The following is a 17,145-nucleotide window of genomic DNA, read 5'->3' as shown; positions in this document are numbered from 1 at the left end:
TGCAGCATATGGAAATTTTCGTTTGTATATTAACATTCTGATTTTCTGCTATTTAAGTAATTCGCTTTTAGGTCCATCAGTCAAATCCTCCGTTCATTCCGAAGGGTGCTACTATCAGATCACATTTCTCGGTCCGAGAACGGCGGTGTTGTTTTGAACACAAGAAAGTGCAATGACTTTTGAACCGATTCAGTCAAATTCTGGTTGTGTGAACTGGTTAAAACAATTCACTGAAGAGGTCTGACCCGATTTGTTCACGAATCTGTCTTGCTAATAGGAAGCGATGAAACGCATTAAAAAGGATATGGGCCATATATATTAGGCTATTAACAATTATTTTCCTAACCTAATTGTGCCTTTTTCGTCAAACAGCCTGTGGTGCACAAGAGCCCCACCTCCTGTCGGTCTGCGCGTCCGCCTGTGCGCGCTTCTAGAGGGGCAACAGCGCGCGGTGCTGAGAAATCTCCTCACTCTCTCTCTCTCCCATGCATAGAAATGCAGGATTAACCCTGTGCGGAGAAGATCCCTGTGCCAAAACTGCGTTGATAGTCTACTTCTGAGGAAAGCGAAGGGGAAAACCCGATTCCATACGTTCTGCCATGTACTGTTAACATTTTTACATTATTTCCGTTAGATTACGCTATCATTCCGTAACGAATAACGAGCTGCACTGTCAAAATTTGTGAGAACCTGTACTCTCCTAAAATGACTGTTTGAGGATTTATGGACTGCACCGGGGGGAGTCGCTCGTATTAGAACTGTCCTTGTGTTGAGAAACAACAGAAAAGACATTTCAACACCCATCATCAGCCGTAATTTCCAATCCATTAACACTTAAATGAGTGCCGACGTTTTCAAACTGACGCGGAGTCGTGGGAATGGCGTGGGAAAATAACGCGTCCACTTATGGATTGGTTTCAAACGAAAGGATGTTATGTTTTCTTGATGTCTGGATTCTTTAAAGCAGGTGTTTAGGGGTCCTTGTAACCACGAAGGAAACATCAGCAGTAGTTGATCCTCAGACAAGAAGCCTCGGTCTCTGCAGGAAAAAGTCATCGACGAAGGTAGGCAATGAACTTTATTGACGCCAATGGAAAATGAATAAAGCTGAGGGGAATGCTCGTTATGTCGATGGCTCATATTTAAATCCTCGATACGCAGCGGTATGCCACTGCAGAAACGGTAGTGATTTTGAAAGAGTGCCTATATCGATTTCAGTGATATGTGTGGCAGCCCTTATTATTTCGAGATTCTGACCGCATTTAGACGGGGTTTATGTGCCGCAGAATCAATCGGGCTGTTTAGGTTTACATACAAATAACCACTTGTTTGTTGCCACTAGTATTTAATGCGACGCGAATTCACGATTCTTATTTATTAGTGCTGTAAAGATCGAACATCTATTCGTACGGATCCAGCTGCGGTGAAGATAGTTGCCGAACGACCAGTTGAATGTGCTGTTTGCCGTGCGCGAGTGCAAGTCATGTGTAACATTATTATCGTTAGTAACTCGTCATCTAGTAGCACTAGGTTGGATTTTATTCCACAGGGCAGCAGATAAAAAGGAAATCGCAGTCGAGCGCCCACCTGGGCTGGCTGGGTCAACAGCAGGATCAATGTTTGGTCAAATCCCAGTAAGACTGATAGGATTCCCCCATCCACCATCTCAACCCACAACCATGTCTGAGCTCAAAGGAAAGGATGGTATGCGTCTACAAAGTGGGGTTTACAATAAATAAATAAATAAAATCCAAGACAAACCCCCTGTGAGATTATATTATTATTAATAATAATAATAATAATTATTATTATTATTGATACATACATTATCATAAAGCTATCAATAACAAAAAAGCAAACTAATAATGCACTTACAATAAAATAAATTATATATTCCTAATGAGCTTATGCAAAGGATGCATGGTCTTAAACAGACATTTCTGAATCCATTTGCCTGTAAAATGGCCCAGCGTTTGTCCATAGGGAAAGGTATGGCTAATAATATGAGTAACTGATTTAATTGGACTGAGCTGAAATGCTAAACCTGTTGAACCTGAATGAATGCGATAACAGATGATTTAGAGCACTGCAGAAAAATAAAAGGTCACAATACTTCAGGGAAAATAAAATTAACTATCAGTCTGCATGAACTATCAGTCTCAAGAGCAGAGTGAAAATGACTTTAGAACTTGTTTAGGGTGGCTCTCCCGCATGTTCATTTCTGAAATTGTTGCAGGCATCTTGTGCAGTGTAAGCAAGGCTTGAAATGTACAACTAAGGGTTCTGTCTGAAAGTGCTTGTGCTGGATTTTCAACAGACCTCTGAATAGTCTCAGCACTGTGTGAGCCTGATACACTGGCTGAATGTGGCAGGTTCGTTTAGATTGTCTAGGTGTTTACCAGCGTTCACTAGGGAAGTGATACATAGTGAACATATGTTCTGCTCTTTGCCTCTCCACAGCATGAAACCAACTGATGCCTTTGAAACAGACCCTATAGCTAATGTTTTCATCAACATATTTTCTGGTGCTTACACTTGAGTTCAGAGCTATTATAATAACCTTTTGTTCATGAGGCACTCTGAATAGCTAAAAATCAACAGCACTTAAATAGTTTGTTGAGTGTTTGTAGACTCTTATCAGGATGAGATGAAGTGCTTATGCTCTTGGGGTGTTTGAAGAGTCTCTTATGTAAAGCATGTTTCCGTGTTTTACATTTTTAATATTATTATTATTACTACGATTTGCTAAATCCATGTATGAATCTCTGTCAATTTATTGTGGCTGCTGAGGGAGTTAAAAATGATAATGGCTTCTACAGCCTGTCAAATGTGGCATGAAAAAGCACTCAAATGAACCTCCCCCTTACACATTTTTTCAGCAAAAAGTTTTCACTTTCCTGTGAACCGCCCCAACAAAGGCAAAATGCAATAACCATGTCAGTGCTGGAACTGAGGAAAAAGAGCTTAATTTTTTGATTGATTTTTATACTCTGTTTTCTCTGAATCTGAGGATAGTTCAGCTAGACCTGTCTGTCAGAGGACAGATCATAGACTAAGAGACCCAATTTCGGTCATAACCCACTTTTGACAAAATGTGTAGTTATTGTGCTTTTGTCTATGTAGTGCAGTGCTGCGTCAGTGAATTTCTATTCAGTTTGAATTGCGTGGTTATACAGTAGAACTGGCTTGAAGGTTCCTCAGTTGTAGGCAGGTTTATTGCTTGCATTTTTTTTTTGTCACAAATCATTACATGCACTAGTCATTTACTTGGAGCAGCATACTTAAAGCCATTAAGGTTTATAAATTCTGAGAAGAACAAAAAACAAAAACAAAATATAGCTGCAAGCAGCAATTGCCGGGGTTCAAGCATTTTAAGGCCACGAAGGTGGTATGCTTTTAGGGTCTAGGCCAACCTGGATGTATGGCTGACAGTAAAACACATCCAAAATGGAGAATATGCTCACAGACACACACACACACACACACACACACACTGAAATAATTAAACTAGTTTATTAAAACTCAATAAGCATACTTAAACACACAGACACAGACATAAATTCACACACATTTTGTTGCAGATATAGATATTTGACATAAATGATAGGTGACAAAACTTATTGCAAGTCTTCTCTTTTTAAGAGTTTACATGTCATTTTCAGGTTTCACTGTAATCATAATTTGGCATAATTGTAAAATGTGATATGTCTGTATGAACAAAATGGTAAATTTGGACTCAATGTGATTTTAAATGTTATAACAGTGATTTTATAATGTCTAGCATGAATCCATAACCTAACCTATGAACAGTACTGTTTTAGGGCATTTAATGAGGCCATTAGTGGTCTTCCGCTGCCATCTAGTGGTTATAGATGCAATTTTTCATACAACACTTGTGTTTTTAACTTTTATAACTGTTAAAGTGTTATTTTTTTGCCCAATCTCTCTTAAATTTGTCATGCTTGTTTAGAATAAAATTATGTATCATTTTACATGAGAGATGCTGAATTTGTTTTTTCTGTCTTATAGCGCCCCCAAGTGGCAGAGCTGCGCAATTTTTTTTATTTGACCAAAGATTGAGCTCATACATATGTGTACCAAGTTTGGTGAAGATATCTCATTCCGTTCAAGAGTTATAGCTAAAATAACATTTGGCTAACGTTAGCATAGACGCTTTTTGGGGAACGGTTTCGCGCAACAATGGAAATTTAAACTTTTTTTTAATAATTATTGATATTCAATGTCCACCAAATATTTTTGCAGTGGTTTGGTTCCGATCAGGCAAAAAACCTAGGACTAGTTCGCAAAAGTAAGTTTGGGATATAGGTCAATTTTACGGAAAAACCGTGCGTCCTAGAGAAAATCTGAGTGACTCCTCTACTTTTGTTCGGGCTAACCCAAGGATCGCAACGATGTAAAATTTTTGAGTCTACGACAAAAGGTGCACGAGTTAGGGCCAAAAATGTCTGAAATTTTAGGTTTTTGCGCTGTAGCGCCACCTATTGGCCGATTGGGCTGAGACTTTGATAGGTTCTCCCCAAATTGAGCTCTATCATTTGGCCAAGTTTCAAGTCTCTAGGCCTTACGGTTTGGTCTGCACGATCAGTTTTAGGGGAGAAGAATAATAATTAAAAAATAAATAAAAATCCTAACAATTACAATAGGGTTTCAGCACTTCGTGCTTGAACCCCTAAAAACAATGCACCAAAACGCCACAAAATTGCATTTTCTCCACTAAGACATAATGCATGGGCCAACATATCACCACCGTTAGGAGCATTTTTACATGTCTGTAGCAGTAGATCCAGTGTTCCAGTCTCACTGCATTACTTGTGGTTGCTGGTGTGGTTGCTCACTGCATTACCACCTTCCCACTGCCATGAGTGCAAGTTATTGCCTGGGCCTTCAGAGGCTGTGCTTTATGCCACAGCCCCAATCATGTTTTTACCCTATACACTATCAGCACAGCTAAATCGACAGGAGACTGCCCTACAAATGAAAAAAGAGGACACATCAATACCTGGGCAATTAGTGCATCAATATGCTGCACTCCCAATCTTAACAGATACGAAGGAATTGGATTTCTGATTGGATTTCTATGCATTCTTGTGTTTAGCTATTTTGTATAACACTTATTTACTTTCCTTTGTATCATGGCTGCTTGCAAAGCCTGTATTGATTCTGGTTTGACTCATGCTCCATTCTAGATGTTACATGATTGTTTTGCATATAAACATATGGGGTCTTCAAAAACCGTAGCATTAAGTGCCCCAGATGAATAAACTGCCTACTGTCTTTTAAAGGCGCAACATCATCTCACTCAGAAAATAATTAAACTCAAAAACTATATGGTGCTTAAAAAGGAGAGAAACCTGGATCCAGGGAAATACAGATCAAAGCAGATGCTAAAATAGAGGATAGTAATTACTGAGGAGGCCTAGCAGGTTGAAAATCAAACATGAGCATTACAGTGTGTAAATTAGCCTGAAACTTCTGAGCCTTGATAGGACAGATATTCCTCATCTGTCTTGAGTAAATCTGTACTTTGAAATAAGGGCTGGCCGTAAGGTGCTCTGTGACTTAAGAGTGCAGTGTCTTAATATACCAGTGTTTCACTGAGGGGAATCTTTCAGCTTACATTCTGTGATGCTGAATGGTTCCTTTGCTGTGTTAGCAGTCTTCTTCGTACCTTTTGTCTCATCAGCACTTTGCATTGAGAAACTGCCTATTTTACATTATGGGCCAATCAAATGAGTGTAACCTTCATTAAAGTGAAGTCATCCAAAATAATAGCCCCATCACTGGCTGTGAATATGCATTGGATTAAGCATATGTTGAAGAAAGTGCATTATAAACTGCATGTAAGATGGTTTAATTTATTTTGTAAATAGTACAAAGCTTGCTGAGCTGTTGTTTCGAGCCTAACAGTAACCCATACCTTCTTATTAAAAAGTCCATTAAGAAGTGTCTTATTGCGTTTTCTAAATCATTAATTTTCAAAAGCATCTTAAAAAAAGGCTTAAAAATTAACATTTTCCTCTGTGGTATTAATAGGGATGATGTAACTTCCAGATTTAAGAAATTAAGCATTGCTGTAGCAATTAAGGTACTAAATCATTGGCTGAAGTTGAAAACATTACCATGGTTTCAAACACCTTTTTGAACGACATTTGTACAGTAGGTCTTTATTGTCTTTCTTTACATACAAGTAATCGTCTGCTCAAAAATGAGGATGATAAATAATGTAAGATAATGAGAGAGGAGGCTTTTAGTGGTGTCGGGGGAAGAGGCATTTTCCGGAGAGCTTTTACAACTCTTAGCCTTGGATTTAGTGCTCACAATGTGTACACAAAACAGTGTGTGCTGTGTGCATTCTGTTTCACCCTTGGCTAGTCCCTCACTGGTAAAGTAAATTAAAAGAAAAAAGGAAATTCGTTTTTCTATGTTTGTTCAAATGAGTACCACATGACACACTTGTTTACGATTTAACATGTTTTTCCACACTGTTTTGCAGACTGAGGTGTTACCTCTCCAAGGGCCCATGGATCTCCCTGTGGTGTTGTTTCTGCTGTGGGGACTGTTACTGGACTTGCTGAGTGGTGCGGTGGGTGGCATTCTATATCGCGTGCATGAGGAACAACCTCCGAGCACACTGATTGGCAGTCTGGCGGCTGACCAGGGCCTTCCAGACACTGGACACCTGTACAAACTGGAGGTGGGCACTCCCTATCTGCGGGTTGATGGCAAAACTGGAGATATCTTTACAACTGAGATCCCCATAGACAGAGAGACACTGAAGGATTGTCGTAATAAGGGCAAGCCCTGCTTTCTGGAGTTTGAGGTGTCTGTCACAGACCTTATTCAGAATCAGAGTCCACGGCTGGTAGAGGGAAGGATCGAAGTGCAGGATATCAATGATAACACACCACAGTTCCCCTCACCTGTCCTAACCCTCTCAGTTCCAGAGAACACCCACGTGGGGGCACTCTTCTCAATTTCACTGGCCACTGACAAAGATACGGAGAGAAATGGAGTAGCTGACTACACCTTAACAGCAGGACCGGAGGCTGTAGCACTCTTTGGTCTGCAAGTTGCAGAGGACAGAGGTGAAAAATTGCCTCAACTCATTGTGTTGGGAAGCCTTGATCGAGAACGGAAAGACTCCTACGATCTCACCATCAAAGCTGTGGATGGAGGCAATCCACCTCGTTACAGCAGTGCCTTGCTGAGGGTCGTCATTGCTGATGCCAACGACAATGCACCCCAATTTGAAAAATCCTCCTACGAAGCAGAGGTCGCAGAGAATAGCCCAGTTGGACATTCTGTGTTACAGGTAAAATGGCAAACATGCTAAGTCAACCTTTATATCTGAACAAAGCTAGATAAATTGCCTGTTGCATCATGTTGGAGTGTGAAATTTTAATGAGTGCTGCTTTTCCAACCTCCCAGCTGTCTGTTCTTTACTTTGATATCTTACATCAGTGGAGCAGGGCCTGACTTACTAGATTCATTTTCCTTAATTATTTGAATTATCCAGTTTGATCATCACATACACATTCATCTAGTTAAAGAATAAATAAGTAAAAAAAATACACATTAATTTGGTTAAATAAAATAGCCTACATGCTCATTTGGTTAAATAAGTAAATCACTATAACTTTTAAGGTTAACTTATTGAGATGATCTGAGTAGTCTGTGAAGTTTCTTTTAAGAAACCCCACTCTTTATAGATAGCATGTGCCCCAGAAATCCTGTTATGCAATGCTTTGACTATGTTCCCAGTTTTGTGTTATAAATAGATTCACTGTTTAAAAACCCACTGAATGTTAATGAATGTTTTTTGCAGTCTTGTCCTACAGTGATTTTTGTACATTGTCTTGAGTATATGTAAAATCCATTTAGCTGTTTTTTTATTACTTTTCATTTAAATTTATTTCAGTGAAATAACTATATTTTCAAAGTTTCAGTAACTATATTTTCTATTGCAGGTGAAGGCTAATGATTCGGACTTGGGTCCCAATGGTGAGATTGAATACACATTACATCAGGCTGTTGATCCAGTGCCAAAACTTCTCCGGATAGACCGCTCATCAGGCATCATATATGTCAAAGGCCCATTGGATTATGAGGAGATCAATAATTTGAAGTTTTATGTCGTTGCACGAGACAAAGGCCCCTCGCCCAAAAGTTCTAAAACATATGTTTCTATTGATGTGACTGACCAAAATGACAATGCACCAGCAGTGGAAATCCGAGGCATTGGTCTTGTGACCCATAGTGATGGAGTAGCAAACATTTCAGAGGATATGCCTGTAGGCACTGCAGTGGCATTAGTCCAGGTTTCAGACAAGGACGAGGGAGAGAATGCTGTGGTGACATGTGTGGTTGCTGGTGATGTTCCTTTCCAGCTTCGGCCAGCCAGTGATTCATCAGTTGACAACAAGAGGAAGTATTTTCTGCAGACAACAACACCTCTGGACTATGAAAGGGTTAGGGACTACCGGGTGGAGATAGTGGCAGTGGATTCAGGCAATCCAGCTCTGTCCAGCACTAACTCGCTAAAGGTCCAAGTGACTGACACAAATGACAATTCCCCCATTTTCTCACCGACTCTGTTTGAAGTGGAGTTTGCTGAGGAGAACCAGCCAGGAGAAAAGGTGGTAGATGTAGTCGCCTCAGATGCAGACAGTGGCACTAATGCAGAGCTGGTCTACAGCATTATTGCAGACTCTTCAACAAGGGGACTTTTTGAGATTGACCCTAACTCAGGTGAAATACGTGCTCGGAGCCCTCTTGATCGTGAGCACAAGGAGCGCTATGAGTTCCGTGTTAATGCAGCAGATAAAGGCGTTCCCAGTCACAAGGGTACTGCCACAGTTGTAATCAAAGTACTTGATCGGAATGACAATGATCCCAAGTTCATGCTGAGTGGATACAGCTTCTCAGTCTTGGAGAACATGTCACCCCTTAGCCCTGTTGGCATGGTAACAGTACAGGACATGGACAAGGGTGAGAATGCTCAAGTGCAACTTTCTGTGGAACCGGATGTGGGCAAATTTGTGATCCAGAATGGGACTGGCACTATTCTGTCCAGTATCTCATTTGACAGAGAGAAGGAGAGCAGTTACACATTCCGCTTGAAAGCTGTAGATGGAGGGGATCCACCAAAGTCATCTTACGTTGGAGTGACCATCAATGTCCTCGATGAGAATGATAATGCCCCTGTTGTCACCAAACCATCTAACTCATCCTTCATACGTCTGTCTCCTATGGCTGCTCCAGACAGTGTTGTGGAAGTGGTCGAAGCTGAGGACATTGATTCTGGTTCCAATGCTGAGCTAGTATACAGCATTGCTGGGGGAAATCCACATGACCTTTTTTATATCACTCCATCTAATGGTGAGATCACATTAACCAAGGAACTAACTCGAAAACATAATGGTCTGCATCGACTGGTGGTAAAGGTGAGCGATAGGGGCAAACCTTCCCACCACGCCATTGCCTTGGTACACATTTACGTAAATGAAACCATTGCCAACGTAAGTCATGTGGAGGCACTTGTGGGGCATAGCTTGTACACCCCACTAGACATGGATATTGCAGGAGACCCAGATTACGGTTTGGCTGCTCAAAGAAGCAACATTGTATATGGCAGTTTAGCTGGAGTGGCGGGAGTGGTCACTGTGATTGTTGTAGTAGTCTTCATCAGGCATCGCCTTCAAAGAGAAGCTAAGAGTGGTTATCAGGCTGGCAAGAAGGAGACCAAAGATTTGTATGCCCCCAAGCAAGGGCCAAAAAGTGGCAAGGGGAGAAAGGGTAAAAAAGGTAAGCCACCAAAGTCACCTAAACCTCTTGGAGAGGATGAGGAAGTCAGCCTTCAAAAGAGTCTGAAATTTAACCTCGATGGGGTCAACGACAGCCCCAGGATTCATTTGCCTCTGACTTATCCGCCTGGAAGCCCTGACCTAGGCAGACACTACCGTTCCAATTCCCCATTGCCCTCCATCCAGCTCCAGGCCCAGTCCCCATCTGCCTCCCAAAAGCATCAGGCTGTCCAGGAGCTCCCTGCTGCCAACACCTTTGTGGGAACAGGCGGTGATGACAACTCCACCGGCTCAGACCAGTACTCGGATTACAGCTACAAGACCACTCAACCAAAATACAGCACAAAAACGGTACCAATCTTTATTTCTGATTTTGTATGTGTAATGCTGTGATGGAAAAATTGGTTTTGCTTGCAATTACTGATATGGGTCATTTCAATCTTGTTCAGAGTGGTACTTGTGCTAAAGCAGTGGGTGTCAATATATGAATATTATGCTATATGCTAAATATGATTCTCCTAATTTCGTTAGTTGTGGGTTCATTCACAGTGTATGACATGAAAAGACCATTTTGCCATACAAGAATCTGTCTGTTTGAAAGATGACAGAAATGGCTCTTGTATTGCATCATGTACCCTTTTATATATTCTCTGGCCACCAGTTCACTGTCTGAAAATACACTTCAATTTACTTTGTGATCAGACAAATGTCCAGTCATGAAATGATTTCATTGTATTTTTGTAGTGTAGGTAGAGTGCAAAATGGGCATATTTGCTAGAGCTCATGTTTTCTTAGATCTCTCATGAAATCCGATCTACTCAGTGAGAGGGGCCTGTGTGATCTGTTGCTATTGAATAAGTCCAAAGTCATTTTCTTTGGCTCAGATGTCAATTCAGTCTTAACCCATTTAGATGCCAATTCAACCTGCTAATTTCAGATGGAATCCAAGGGGAAAAAGTAAAGCAATTGGTGCTACGATTTGTACAAAACAAATTAAATTCCAAAAACAAATTCCACGATTAAGGGGAAACATAAGAAATTTCTAATTGAGTGTAATCTCCAGGGAGAGTGGTAGTGAAGTTTACTGGGCAGAGGCTTGAGACAGAAAGCAAGGGCACATGGGTCCTGACTCCGTCAGTACCAGTCTGGTGTTTGATAAAGCCAGCAGATGCTAGATGACAGTCAGGGTGAGTGCAGGCCTTGCAGACTCACTGACTGGGGAGAACAGTTACCCATGGCAGCTCCCACACCGTGATGGACAGCATATGGCATGGAAGTGACAATAGACTCCAGCTATGGAGAGCGTACTGCATTGGTGTGTATTGTTTCTATGTGTGTGTACTTCCAGGCTTCTGGATGCACTCATGTAATCCGTTTGTGTGAATGTGGGCTGAGTTTCCTGTTTGTGGACTGGTTTCAGCAAGTCAACCTAACTGATCAAATTCTTACTCGATGCCATGCGTTACATAAATGGATATTTGTATCTGTGAGAGTTGACTGATAGGCATATAAACAAGGGACAGATGTTGACTCATGTGACATCTCTTGGCAGATGTGAACTCGTGAGGGAACCCCCTCCATCCCATCCCAAACCCACATCAGGCTTAACAGATTGACCAAAATAAAAAATTTCAATCTCAGCCAAATTTAGTGACAGATGCGGAGAGTGGAGCGTGACAGAACGAATGGTAATATGCTCACCGATGACTCAGTGCGCGTGGCAATGTGCTCAGGTGCGTGTGACATCCTTGGCTCAAGCTCTCCCAGTTTAAGCTCTGATGAGTGTAAACATAGTGGCCTTGTTTGCCGTTTATTGCCATTGAGGATTGAGCATGATGACTGGCTTCACTGCTTTCCTTCCTGGTCCGTAAAAAACTCATTAAGAGGAGTTTGTTTGTTCGAAAAGACTTCTCCTGAGCTGTGAAAAAAAAAAACTCAATACTCAATTCACAGTGGCATGGCCTGACTCCGTAAAGAGAGATTTGTTTGAATGTGTTGCTGTGTGTTGTGTTTGTGCTTTCACAGTTCATGGATCTTCCCAAAACTCTCTCCCTATAACCTCCAAATGTGTTAGACTCTGTGACAGTTACCGAGGGGACTGCATGGGCTCATCAAGTACAGTGCTGATAATTAGCTTGGTCATGGCAAAGATCTAACACCTTTTTTGTGATGTGTTCCTCTCTCTCCGGAACAGCCTTGAGTGAGAGACATAGCGCACAGACGGGGATCAAGGAAGAGACCTTCCCAGTTATTTTTAAATGGGCATGATGAGAGTTTGTGAAGCTGTAAATCTGTACTTAAATTAAACCCATACAATTAAAATGCCTTATTAGACAGAGATAACAATTTGTTTCCCCCCCTCTTCACCATGGGCTGCCCTTCATCTCCTACTGGAGGGAGGAGGATTGGGAGGCAGGGATTAAGGTTGGATTTTGGGGTGGGCTTTAATAGTGAAACACATCTCCTAACCTTGCAAGTGCCAGTGTGTTGGAAGAGCACTCATAAAACACTAATATTGTGGCTGGGCAGGTGATGGTATATATTGTGAGTTGGTAGAAATGTCTCATTTGGCAAAGGTTTTGCATCTATACATATTAGTATGCATGAATGCTTTGCTTTTATTGATGGGGAGGAAGTTTTATAAAGGGAGCAGTGTGAAGCACAGTGTGTGTTTCACAACTTTCAGTAGAATTAATATGCAGTGTTGGGTTTTTTTATTTTATTTTTTTGATGATATCATTCTTTAAATGTCAAATAAATGCTTTATTGTCCATGTCATAACTAGGCCTGTCACGATAACAACTTTTTGTTGTGCGATATATTGCCCCAGAAATAATTGCGATAAGTGATATTATTGTCATTTTAAAGACCATTTTATGCCACTGAATATATAATCATAATGTAACAGCATAATAATGCAAGAAGGCCTACACACTTCCAAATGACAACAAACTTTTACTTTTTAAGAATATTTAGATCATAAAAATTAATTATCAAAATATTAGTATGCACAAAGGCACAGATCCCTAAACAAGATCATATCTGCAGATGAAACTTTTTTTGTAGAAGCATTTTTTAAATTTGAATTAGCACCTCATGACTACACCACGTTATGTACGAGAAGCTGCAAAAGACACAGGCGCGAGTGGAATGTAAAAAACATGGTGACATAAATTTTTAAGTAAATATAATGGGCAATATATTGCGTCACCAAAAATGATTGATGTCATGTACATATATTGAACGATAAGTCGATATATTGATTATTGCAACAGGCCTAGTCACAACATGACACACATTCTGACTTGAATGTATTTTTTTTTCTTTTTATTTCTGTGCCACTATTACTATTAAAACACAATTGCAAAAATAATGTTTTCCCCTAACACATTTAAGACACTGGTTGGACAAACAGGTACTTCTGTCACAAACTAATATGATGGTTGAGCCATTATTAATATATCCAGGCCAGTCGGTCCCTCAAACAAACAGATTGTAATTCCATGTGATGCAGCTAATGGTGCAGAAATATCGCACTTCACCTTTAATTAACTAAACCGTTTTTAGTTGATTTTCCAGGACAAATAACTATCGTGATACAGTCATACACTATAGATAAAGTGGTATAAAATTTCTCATAACTCTATATACAGTTTATAAGATTCAGCTCACCCTTACTCTGTGAGACTGCTTTGACCATCCAGGGCATGGCAAAACTAAGTAAAAGCAGTGAAGTGCAGACTAGAAAAGCATTGTAGCAGAAAAATAGCTCCAAGCCAAGCCTTATCACCACTCCATCTCTCTATCTTCATATCTACCACACACGCCTCATATTCTCTGGCAAGCGAAGCTTTAAGATAAGAGGATCTACCATCAAAAATGTTTCTACAGAGCATTCTTCATTTTTCTCTCTGTCTTTTCCTTTTTCACTTTTCTAAATTATGCAGCCAGTATAACAAATCCAATATGTCCATAAATCAACCCCGGCACCAAGAGAAGCTAAAAGAGTAAATATTCCTACTCAAATATTCTCTATGTGAACCAGTGTTGCCTTTATGGAGGCTGCCTCGAGGCCCTTCCCAGAATCCCACATTTTGAGCATCTGCTCAACCCAGCTCTGGCTATTATCCATAGCAGAATGCAGCCGTAAACCTAAAACCTGGCGCCCACCCTCTCAGATCTCCCCTCAGTGAATACAGCCCATAATACTCTCAGACTGCTCCTCATTAGAGCACAATACTGCCGGCATTCAGCTCCCTCTCGGTGGACCAATCTACTGTCAGGTGCGAAGGCCTCACAGGCTCATGCTCAGCGTGAAGACAACTGCTGCACTTACAGGAATTCAAGAGTTCGTGGCACCCTCTCTCCCTCTAGCCTGCAGGAGCGAACAACTAAGTAATTATCAAGAAATGCTTTGCAATTATATTCCACAGAGATCACTCATACTGAATGCAATTAGCACAAAAAGAACAAATTCCATTGCACCTACAGCTGGTATGATTGTGTCAACATGGCAGATGTCGTGAAGACAATGGGGAGGGTCAGATATGCATTCTTGTTTGCTCTTGAAATCTCGCTGGAGGGTCTCTCTGGGACTAACAAGTCTCTGCTGGCACTTACGGACGGACTGGTCTTGGCTGACACTTCAGAATCGATTGACCTGGACAAGCGCTCAGGGATTTAGTGCACTGGGCAGACATATTGCAAATGAGTAGTCTTGTCCAGTAGCGATAAGACGTATAGCCACGAAGGACGGTTTATAGTTCTTTCTTAGCCATTTTGTAGTCAAACCACATTTTGGCCACCAACCAATTTTAGGATGTTCAAGCCGGTTCTTCTGCCAAAATGATTCACTAGATATCACCACTCTGTTGGATCTCTACTTCAAATAAATGAGGCCGACATGACATTTTGAGTCTGGGCTAATCGATTCTCATGATCTTGACAAGCATGCTGGGATGGGCCCTGCAGAAATGACACCGTAGAATTGGATCATATCTCTCTGTCTCTCACTCCCTCTCCTTTCATCTCAAAAGAACACAAACTTTTTCAGAAACTTGAGGTTTTGAGTAGTGGAAAGACTTGCGTAAATCTTCACGCCTCTGGTCCAGTCCCTGTATGCGTTGTTGGCGATTTCGATCTAACATCCCAATGATTACCTGTTAAGAGGGATTACAGCCCCTACCCAGGAGGTGCTTCACTGGCAGGACACTGTTTCTCTGTCACCGAAGGAGATGGCTGATGTTGTTGAGCAGTTCGACAGCGAAGCGCAGCGCACCACATAAGCACACAGATGTGCAACTAATGATAGTGTCGTCAAAGACAAGGATAACAATAATTATAATGATTATGGTAATATGCAAGTGTTCACAGTCAGATTCATTTCCTCCCAAATATATTTCTGCACACAACCACAAGGAGCTTGATTTATGTTGTTTTGGAAGCATTTTTCTACATGGGTGTTTACGAAGCGATGTCATTTTTTTATTGCGCCAGAGGCAGAGCATCTCTGATTTCATCATATTACATTCTTGCTTATGATATGAGAAGAGAAGCTACGATAAGGATGAATGTAGATAGGTTGGGCTGACACAATAATGAATAATTGTCATACAAATAATAGTGGTCATTAGTTCACTTTCCATTAGAAGTGTTGCTTTTTGAAACTCAGCCAACCTGGATTTTAAATTATAGTGATATGCTGATCTACAGTATAAAGACATTTCATGGAATTTCTACATTGCCTTAAACTGTGGATGGTAATATGAGATTGGAATTTAAAGTGCTTGATAATCACAATCAGATGAGATCAGATCAGATCAATCAGGTGATTTTGTAATAACTGTGACAGGCCTATAAAGAGTGAAATTCTCTATATCTCTAGCTGTTTGCCTGAGCAGATGAAAGGCAGTGGCAGTTGTATTCTGTGCCCCTGTCTCATTTCACCGCTGACAGAAACACGCTCTTTGAGCCACCGATGGTCAGAGTCGCACTGAATAAAAAATGAGAAGCTACTTTAGGGAAAGTTAGGTATAGGCTCAACTCCCTGATGGCATTGCCTTTAGCTCAAATATTTTATCACTACTCATTCCAGCCTCCTTTACCTTCCGCCAGGCAGATTAGTGCTTTTATCAATAAGCAGCTTAGCACCAATGCTTCTCTCAATAATGTGCTATGCCATTTCTCTCCTGCTGCTGTAACTCCTTGATGCTTCTCTTTCTTCCGGCTTTCTTCTAGCCCATCTGAGTGGTTTTACTTGTTTTTCTTTACATTGGTGGATGTACACTGTAAAAAGGGAATTGGTAGCAAAGTTTTTTTTTTTTTTAAGTCAGTATAATACAATTTTTGTTGTCCCTTTTAAAGGGGTCATATGATGTGATTTAAATTTTTCCTTTCTCTTTGGAGTGTTACAAGCTCTTGGTGCATAAAGAAGATCTGTAAAGTTGCAAAGACTAAAGTCTCAAATCCAAAGAGATATTCTTTATAAAAGTTAAGAGTCAACCACGCCTACCTAAAACGGCTCGTTCTAACACGCCCCCACATGTCTACTTCACGATGTGGGAAGATTTGCGTAACGCCACCCAAATGTTCACGCAAAGAAAGAAGGCGTAACTTTTATTCTCGCTGTAGTATTGTTGTTGCCGCCGCCGCCATGTCGTGAAGGCGCTGTGTTTCGTTGTGAAAGCAAAACTACTTTGTTTGGCCTTCAAAAGAGGACTATATCCGCTTCGTCATGCCTGGAGCTGATCCGTGCTGGTCACTGAGGAAATACATCAACTTTGCGCTGTCGATCGCCGGATCGGCTTTCACCGTGGACAAAGCGGAGTCCAGCCCGGGGTCGTTACATGTGATTGCCGCAAGCCCGCCGGACGCTCCCTCGTTGAATCTGCCGCCCGTGCCATTCTCAAGCCCGCCCGCCTCTGCTAACTCACGCCGGCCTCTGCATACTCTAGGCCGCGCGCGGCTCACTCTAGGCCTCCGGCCTCCACTCACTCAAGGCTGCGGTGTGTAATGCTGTTTCGTTGTGAAAGCGAAACTACTTTGTTTGGCCTTCTAAAAGAGGACACGACTAGAAATCAGTGGTTAAGTTGTATTTACAACACTGTTCCAGAACAGTTTAACCCAAATATTCAGATGTGTCCAGCGCATTTTATGGAGGACTGTTTCCTGATCCTGGTAGAGTAGACTACAATGCCAGCTGTTCTGACTCACAGACTGTAAGTAAGTTTTTTTATATTTAAAGAATTTGCCACTGATTATTCAAACTCAAGTTTTTTGGGCAGTGTAGAGTAGCACTTGTTGCTTGTCATTTCTCTGATCA

The 17,145-nt window shown here is 41.2% G+C and overlaps 1 protein-coding gene across 1 annotated transcript in view; it reads left to right on the top strand.

Moving 5' to 3' along the window:
- Positions 1–430: 430 nt before the first annotated feature.
- The window catches only part of LOC107586135 (protocadherin-1-like), a 108,645-nt gene continuing 91,930 nt past the window's right edge, over positions 431–17,145 (top strand). The window contains exons 1-3 of the mRNA XM_016273375.1: positions 431–1,064; positions 6,515–7,333; positions 7,989–10,175. Coding sequence (XP_016128861.1) covers positions 6,542–7,333; positions 7,989–10,175 — 2,979 coding nt within the window. The 5' untranslated portion in view covers positions 431–1,064; positions 6,515–6,541. The remainder of the gene's footprint in view (positions 1,065–6,514; positions 7,334–7,988; positions 10,176–17,145) is intronic.

The sequence above is a fragment of the Sinocyclocheilus grahami genome, unplaced genomic scaffold (assembly GCF_001515645.1).
Source record: "Sinocyclocheilus grahami isolate Dianchi unplaced genomic scaffold, SAMN03320097.WGS_v1.1 scaffold78.1, whole genome shotgun sequence".
In the NCBI taxonomy this organism is placed as follows: Eukaryota; Metazoa; Chordata; class Actinopteri; order Cypriniformes; family Cyprinidae; genus Sinocyclocheilus; species Sinocyclocheilus grahami.
This window is presented reverse-complemented; position numbering and strand designations above follow the sequence as displayed.